Raw genomic sequence first — 9,100 nt, 5'->3', positions numbered from 1 at the left:
TAGTGGGGAAGGTAGAGTACCCACCCTTTGAGGTGCAAGTTGTTTAAGATCCTACTCCGTCATTTCTGTTGACGTAAGAGAAGTTCCAGGGTCAGTGTGGGTGGCTCTCCTAAAGCCCTGAAATCACTCCTTGGCCTTCGATAAACATCCCCGCAGTTTCGTTGCAACCTGTCAAAATGGTCCGCTTTCTCTGGAAATGCGCGGGAGAAGCGACCCAGCCAGCCTGCTTTCCACAGTCTAAGCCCCACCCCCGCCAGGCGCAAGCGCACAGTCGAGTCTGAGACCCAACCTAAAACTGAGCAAACGCGGGAGAGTCCTCACTAGCCACGCCTTCCTCTTTTCTCCGCAGGTCCTGTTAGGAGAGGGATGCCTGTAAAATTACTACTGTTATTTTTAACCGCGCTTGGGTTCATTTTCCAACCCTCCTTATTGGAATTCACTTTGCCTAAAGTAGGAGTTGCGATTTGGGAGTCATGTTTGCTCCTCCCGTTAAGTTTTCATTCTGCTCTTAAGGACGGATGAAGTCCTTTAGGCAGCCAATCCTGACAGGAAAATGAAAGGACATATTGTAGAGAATGTTTAAAGTTCGTTAATTTACATGACAAAATCACTATGCAAAAAATATACTGCATTGACCTATATTATATCCATTATAAAACTCAGACGGTGTTTCGGTTTCCTACGCCAGACTGGGTCTTCTACTTATTAACAAGGACCTGGAGGAAGGATCGGCGCATGCGCGAACCACCGGGCCGTGGTGGTGAGGTTTGGAAGAGGTTTGGGAGAGGCTGTGCTCTCCAGCTGTTGGGCGAGAGACTTGCGGCTTGATCTTGGGCTGTCATGGGGAAAGTGAATGTGGCCAAGTTACGTTACATGAGCCGAGATGACTTCAGGGTTCTGACCGCGGTAAGAAGTTCGCCGTTTCTCCCTGTCCCCTGTCCTTTCGCACCCCGCTTCTTCCTGCTTCTCGAACTCAGCTGAGGGCTGAGCACGCTGGCTGTAGGCCCTCCTAGGAGACCCTGGCTGGGCGTGGGGAAAAGAAGACCCGACAGTCGGGTTTTTCAGAAGCTTTTTTGTCGCCCCTGAAACAGAGCAGAGGCTCCTTTTCTAATCCTTTCCTTCCTTTCTGCTCTCCATCGTGTACTCCAGAGCCACACTTGTGTCTCTGTGGCCTGGAAGAAAGCCTCTCTCATGTTGGGCTTCCAAGCACCCGAGCAGAGTTTAAGACTCTTGAGAATTGAGAGCACTGAGTTCCTCACTCACAGATTCACTCACATGGCAATTTATTCAGTTTCATTCACTCAACACTTACCAGGTTTTTAGTGACAACCTTAGGGAATTCAATGGGGTCCGAGACAAGGGTGACAGATCATCGAATAAACGAATAAATAAATACAGACGATAGTATCAGATATTAAGTGTTGTGAAGATAACGAGAATAATAGAATAGAGACTGTGTGCACGTTTGGGATTGGGAGCCTGAATGCGGTTTTTCAATTGTGTAGTCCACTGAATGTTTTAAACAAGGGACAAAAACTGATTTTACTGGTCGTAGTCTTAAGTCACAAAGATAAGCAACACATAGATTAGGCATTCCCAGAATAAAACAATATTTTTTAGAAGTTACTATCTTTTGCTTAAATAGTCAATACTTAAGGATTAAACTGTCAAGTGCAAATTCAGTATGAAGCTTGGAAGACACTTTTCTTTCTCTTCCCATAGATTATTTAATTCAGCTATACTTTCTCTAAATATCTGTCACTTCTGACAGACAGATAATCTTCCTTCTCTGCTTCCTCAGCACATTCACTCAATTCTTAATGTCCCTGACAAATAGGGGAGTCAGGGGAAAGACTGTTAGAGACTAGGAGAGATGGAACAAGGCATGGAAAATGAGTTAAAGTACCAGATTTTGATTAGGGCATCAAAACAGTGCTAGATTTATCTTCCAAAATTTGATTCTGTGATAATTTAAACTCTTTTGAAGCTCGCCAAGGAATGACCTACTCATTAAATATAATATTTCATTCCCAGTTGAGTCTTACCATCCTTGCTATCAGTGGCCACATTTCCTTGACTCTCTCTTCCTTTGCTTCTCATGCGCCTTCTACATCAGTAATCATACTTAACTGACTATCCTTATTTTTTAATGTGAACTTCCCCCCAGGTTCTGCCCCTCAACCCTTCTTTGTCTTCTATTATCTCTTTCTTGATGATCACATCCACTTCACAGCTTTATCTGTTACCTCTATCGAATAATTGACAATTTTTTCCCTTTAATTGTGACTTCATTCCTGAATATAGATGTATGTTTCCACTTTACCTTAAACATCTTTGTTTGAAGGACCTTCCAGAACTTTGCATCATGATTAGTGTCCTTAAAACATCTGTTCATGTGTCTCCCTTATGTAAACACCTTCAAGGGGGTCCAGTGTTTCTCAAAAGGAAATCTAAAACTCCTTATTCTGCCTTTCAAGCTTTTCATATTTTACTTAAAAGCATTTTCCAGCCTTCTTTTCATGAACTCACCATCACATCTGAGCTACCTCTGTACTAGCCTTTGTGCTCTGTACTGCCTTCCATATGTGCCATGTCCAAATCTTTTCTTTCTCTGATATTCCCTTGTGTACTTTTTTTGTTTTCTGAATTTTTGAGTCACTCTTAAGTACCACTTCTTCCTTGAAACTGATCCCTCGGCTAGAATTATTTTTGTTTATAACTGGGCCACTTCTTTTTTAGCACTTATTATTTCTTACCTTCTAATAAAGTTAGATGTGTAGATTCTTATTTACACTTTTAGATTATAAATTCTCCAAAGAGTTGAGAGTATTTATGTATATTTTTCAGTCTTCCACTATGCCTGCATGGTACTTTGATATTAAATACCTTCTTAGTAAATATCTGGACTGCTATAGTTTTTAAAGGTAAATATTTAAATGTCAGTAAATATCGTAGTATTTGCTACATGTCAATAACTGTTAAGCACTCACAGTTCTTACCTGTATAGTTTAGTAGAGAGGCAGAATATGAATATCAGTGATTATATATCAAATTGTGATTTAAAATATGTCCAGAGAAGGTATCACTTATTTCTCTAATTGGTTGGGAACTGCATGATCAGAGAAATTTGAAGAAGAAGTTAACTTCTTAGTTAACTTTTGATGGTAGCTCTATGTTGATTTTGATTGCATATAATTCCTTTAATTTCAGGTTGAAATGGGCATGAAGAACCATGAAATAGTTCCCTGCAGTTTGGTTGCTTCTATAGCCAGCCTTAAACATGGTGGCTGTAATAAAGTTTTAAGGGAATTAGTGAAACATAAACTCATAGCTTGGGAGCGTACCAAAAGTAAGTATTTATGGCACTGTTTGTGATTTTTCATATAACTGGCTTTCCCCAGAGCAGGTATTTTATTTTATTTTATTTTGTTTTATTTGCAGGGTAGGCATTTGAAAAGGTGGTAATTGAAAGTTGCCAGACCAGCAAAGCACTCTGTCCAGACCCCAAAACCCACATACTTCTTTCATGTTTTATTAGAGTAGTCACAGGGTCCACCCAGATTAAAGAGAGTAAAGAAATAGTCTCCATCTCCTCATAGGAGATTAACAAGTTCCAATTGCAGAAGACCAAATAGGTTAGAGGTAATTGTTGCCACCATCTTTGGAAAATATATTTTGCCACAGGGGTCTAAAGCATTAACTCTCAAACTATCCATAGTGGGCTGAGTTTCTTTTTTTCAACCTGCCATGGAGCCATACTTCATATTATAAAAATAACAATAAAAAAGTAATTTCTAGAAAAATGAACTTTAAAAACTGATAAAATACAGGCACAAATTCTGTATAAAGCTAAAGACATAAAAAAGCTTGGTGAAAGTGATTTAAAAATTTCTGAACTTAACCACTTCATTTCAGTTTCTGTGTCTTATACAAACTAGTAACATATTTATATACTGGTGTCAGTCTGTGAGTCATGCTCTAAGCAACAAATATAGAAATTATAGGAAGAGAGAGAAAATAGAAATTATAGGAAGAAATGCCAAACTCAAAAGTCTGGGTAAGCTAATCTTCCCAGCTAAGACTTCTTTAAATTCTTCTCATGATTGATTTAATGTGCCTTGATTGTGCAATGTAACTAAAATACATTTTTTCTCATTTTATTTTGTCCAGCTGTCCAGGGCTATCGGTTGACAAATGCAGGCTATGATTACCTAGCTTTGAAAACACTTTCTTCTAGACAGGTAGTTGAGTCTGTTGGAAACCAGATAGGTGTTGGCAAAGAATCTGGTAAGTGCTAACATTACTACTGAATTGCTTTAGTTTCTCTTTATATTTCCCTTTGAAGAAGCATTATTCTTTTTTTTTAATGTTTATTTATTTATTTTGAGAGAAAGAGTGCATGCAAGCATGAGCAGGGGGAGGGACAGAGAAAGAGGGAGAGAGAAAATCCCAAGCAGACTCCAGCACTGTTAGCACAGAGCCTGATGCAGGGCTGGATCCCATGAACCAAAGCATGAGATCATGACCTCAGCCAAAACCAAGAGTCAGACACTTATGTAACTGAACCACCCAGGAGCCCTGAGAAAGCATATCTTTTAATTTTTCCTTTTTTTCAACTAAGCAGTGAATTGAAGTTTGTTGGAAGCAGTAGAGATGATGAAATTACTCTTAATTTAGTAGGTTATTGTTTTTCATAAGTCTCTCATTGAAAATTCATGTATACCAAGAATTAATATTCCTCTAATAACTGACATCTTTGGCAAATATATTGTTTGCTCTTTTATATGTTGTACATGGACATTTGTAACAGTTAAAATATGTAACACAAGGAAGTTTTAGAAGACAGTGAGTATCTAAAAGCTACATCACATTTTTCTACCACAGAAATATGGCAAAATTAGGTATGTGTAGAACACAAAAAAATTCTGAAATAGCATTGAACAAATACATAATGCAAGAGTGCTAAATACAGCACTGTGTGTGTGTGTGAAATGTGTAAAATGAGGTAATTTAACACTTCTTTTTAGATAGGCTCCCTCTTTTTTATGTCCAGTTTTTTTCATTTAAAAAATAATGTGGTTTTTTTGTTTATAAGAACTTCACTGCATGCAAATGATAAATAGTACAAAAGAAAGTAAAATAAAAAGTAAAACTTTCTTGTAACCAGGTCTCCGTCTGGTATCATTACTTTTCAAAGCTGTTCCTGTTGACTACTGTCTTATATACCTTCTAGAAATATTCTGTGTAAATAATAGTATATAATACACTGAGAATATGTATATATACACTCAGATATCTTTTTAACCACAGGTAAAAGCAAACATTACTTGATATTTTTTTCATTTGATGCATTTAATTTTGGGTTTTTTCTTTAAGGTTTTATTTTTAAGTGATCTTTACACCCAATGTAGGGCTTGAACTTAAACCCTGGCATCAAGAGTCCCATACAATACTGACTGAGCCAGCCAGGTGCCCCTGGATGCATTTCTGATATCATTCCATATTAACAAATAGACCTTTCTCATAGATGGAGAGTATTACGTGGTATGAGTGCTCTGTAATTGAATTTGCCAGTCCCAGCTTTTATGGACATTTATGTTACTTCACCTTTTCTTTTGTGGGTAATGATGTGGTAGACACCCTTGTACATGCCTCTGTGCACATGTATAAATGTGTTCGTAAAAAAGGGCCTTAGAAATTAAATTATTAGGACCAGGTGCCTGGTTGGCTCAGTCGGTTTAAGCTTCTGACTTCAGCTCAGGTCATGATCTCATAGTTAGTGGGTTGGAGCCCCACATCAGGCTCTGCTGACAGCTCAGAGCCTGGAGTTTGCTTCATATTCTGTCTCCTCTCTCTCTGGCCGCCCCCTTCCGCTTGCACTCTGCCTCCCTCTCTCTCTCAAAAATAAATAAACATTTAAAAAAAATTTTTTAAGAAATTGAATTATTAGCACAAAAGTTAGGTACATTTAAAATTTTGACACTACCAAATTTCCCTTCACAAGTTTATACCAGTTTATAATACCACCAATGTGAGAGACAGTTTGTTGATGTATAATAATTAAAATTTCTTATGAATAATTAGGACATGTTTTAACTCTTAGTATTACAATATATCAACTTTTATTGATAATTGGAATATATAGGGGAAGATTCTGATTACTATAGAATTATATGGTAACAACTGAATATTGAAGAAGTTGAAGAATTGAACTTTGTGTTGTTGAAAAAGAAGATATTAAATCACTTCTCATACATGTAGGACACGCCAGAACAATTACATTTTCCCCAGTAAATTGAATTGAGTTTTGAGCACTTTTGGAACCAATAACCTTTAACACACAACATCCCTCTTTTATAGTAAGATATTAATTCATGTCATTTTATTTTGGATTGTAGTTAAAATAATTTTGCTGAATAGTTGGTATTCTTGGGTATTAGTGAATATATAGTTTGATACAAATAAAATCAAAATTAGGAATTATGAGTGAACTTTCTGGAATGAAAGTATAATAATGATCTTCTTTAAATCTTGGCTCAGATATTTACGTTGTTGCAAATGAAGAAGGGCAGCAATTTGCATTAAAGCTTCATAGGCTGGGAAGAACCTCCTTTCGAAATCTGAAAAACAAGCGTGATTATCATAAACACAGGCATAACATGTCCTGGCTGTATTTATCTCGTCTCTCTGCCATGAAAGAATTTGCTTATATGAAGGTATTTTGTAAATAATTTTTTATTTTTTAACCAAATATTGTAGCTGAAAGGATATAGTGACATTTACCAGTCTGTTGTCCCCACATCTCCTTCCTTAGTCCCAGTCATTACCCTTATGTTTAACTGTTGATTATTTTTGTTATTTATTTTTCTGGTAATTCTTTTCCTATGTGAAGGCATATTTAGTCGTTATTAATGCGTAAAGGCAACATGTATTCTACAATATTAATAAGGCATTATAATGCAAATTAACAAAGTTTTAAATAATTAGTGATGTAATTGCCTCACAAAAGTGTGTCAATATGTATCTATTTAATATATATATGTTTGTCTCCAGTTGAAAACCCCAGGGAAAACCTCAGTAATTATCTGTAGAAACCTTAGCGTCTCAGCTAAGTTGACTAATACCTTTCCTTCACTTAATGGAGAAGAAATGTTGATGTACAAATTTGCATGCATATTAGGAATGATAAAAATCTTTAGGTTTTCATCTTTTACCTTTAAGTTTAGGATATATTTGTTAAGTATTTTTAGTAATAAGCAAAATATATATCTTTAATAACATTTAAATTAAACAAAATAATACTATATTTTTATTCTCTAGTAGTATTTATTTGTTACTACACTTTTTACAATTTTACATTATTTTTTTTTTAATTTTTAACATTTTATTTTTATTTTTGAGAGAGAGACACACAGTGTGAGCAGGGGAAGGTCAGAGAGAGAGAGAGAGAGAGACACAACATAGAATCAGAAACAGGCTCCAGGCTCTGAGCTGTCAACATAGAGCCCAACGCAGGGCTTGAACTCATGAACCGTGAGATCATGACCTGAGCTGAAGTTGGCCACTTAACCCACTGAGCCACCCAGGCACCCCAAAATTTTACATTATTAAACCCACTCTCAGGACACCTAGCTGGCTCAGTCAAAAGAGTGTGCAACTCTTGATCTCTGGGTCATGAGTTTGAGCCCCATAGTGTGTATGGAGATTCCTAAAAGTACATACATATACATACATACATATGTACATACGTAATGCTACAGTCTGTGATTAGTACGTGAAAGTTTTGAGAGTTTCAGTTTGGTGTTAAGTGGGTTAATTCATGTGCTTAAATTTTTAGTAGTTATGGGTGAAGAATTTTGAAGACAATATAAATCACTGATACTGATACCATACATGTTATGTGCTTCCTTGTCTTATATACCAATGGTTTGTATTATATAGTCAATAAGTAAGCATTTGGTAGAGATTATTACACATATTTCTAAAACTGTATTAGATGTTTTCTCAGATGTTTATATGAAGGTACTAGAATAGAACCTGGTTGTACATAAATAGCTCCTTAAATTTATTCTCTTTTTTCCCCCAGAAGAGAGTAAGATAAGATTAGATTGTATTAGGTAAGATTAATGATTAAGCCATAGTGCAAGAGCTAGACCATTACACAGTAGTTAAGGTTATCATATGCTATTGAGCTGTCAAAGCATGTTCAGAACTACTTGCACTGAAAAAATAATCTTCAAAGCCAAACAAATAAAAATCTTTGGGGAGTGGAAGTAGTAGTTCAGTTCCTCTACAAAGAAGGTAGAAAGTAAGTGCTTTATAAAATTAGCCTTGTTGATAAGTATATACTGAGTATAAATTGTATGCTTACCACTGTATTAAGTACCTGTCAATGGACTGGCTGAAGGTATGGCTACCAAAAGAGTAAGTAATGCAGTCAAGCATCCTAAAGTTTGGAATATAACATAAATATACATAAAGGACAGTTTAAAAATTAATTTATATGTTAAGTTTAGAAAAACTTGTATAGAGTAGAATAGTTGATGAAAGAGGTCTCATAAAGCAAGTGGAGTTGAGTAGAGTCCTGAAGCATACATACGATTTGTCCCTAAGGAGAAAATAGTAATACAGTGTTCTTTGGAAAGGAATCACTATGAGCAAAGACATAAACATGTGTGTGAACCCTGTGTGTACTCCAAAGTGCTTATTAAAGAGGGGGCGGGCAGTGTGCCTGGGTGGCTCAGTCATTAAGGTGTCCAGCTTCATCTCAGGTCATGATCTCACAGTCAGTGAGTTCGAGCCTGGTTCGAGCTCTGTGTCAGGCTCTGTGCTGACAGCTCAATCCTAGAGCCTGCTTCAGATACTGTGTCTATCTCTTTCTCTGCCCACCCCTGCTCACACTCAGTCTCTTTCTCAAAAATAAACATTAGGGGCGCCTGGGTGGCTCAGTCAGTTAAGATTTCGACTTTGGCTCAGGTCATGATCTCACGGTTTGTGGATTTGAGCCCTGCTTCGGATTCTGTGTCTCCCCTCTCTCTGCCCCTCCCCTGCTCTTGTTCTCTCTTTTTCTCTCTCGAAAGTGAATAAACATCAAAACAAA

At 36.8% G+C, this 9,100-nt stretch overlaps 1 protein-coding gene across 1 annotated transcript in view; it reads left to right on the top strand.

Moving 5' to 3' along the window:
• Window positions 1–745: 745 nt before the first annotated feature.
• Window positions 746–9,100, top strand: part of RIOK2 (RIO kinase 2) — a 19,327-nt gene continuing 10,972 nt past the window's right edge. Inside the window, exons 1-5 of the mRNA XM_029941232.1 lie at window positions 746–906; window positions 3,211–3,349; window positions 4,171–4,287; window positions 6,541–6,716; window positions 6,893–6,915. Of these exons, the coding sequence (XP_029797092.1) occupies window positions 841–906; window positions 3,211–3,349; window positions 4,171–4,287; window positions 6,541–6,716; window positions 6,893–6,915 (521 nt within the window). The 5' untranslated portion in view covers window positions 746–840. The remainder of the gene's footprint in view (window positions 907–3,210; window positions 3,350–4,170; window positions 4,288–6,540; window positions 6,717–6,892; window positions 6,916–9,100) is intronic.

Source organism: Suricata suricatta, chromosome 6 (assembly GCF_006229205.1).
Source record: "Suricata suricatta isolate VVHF042 chromosome 6, meerkat_22Aug2017_6uvM2_HiC, whole genome shotgun sequence".
In the NCBI taxonomy this organism is placed as follows: Eukaryota; Metazoa; Chordata; class Mammalia; order Carnivora; family Herpestidae; genus Suricata; species Suricata suricatta.
The sequence above is the reverse complement of the archived record's forward strand: the minus strand, read 5'-3'. Positions and strand labels throughout refer to the sequence as shown.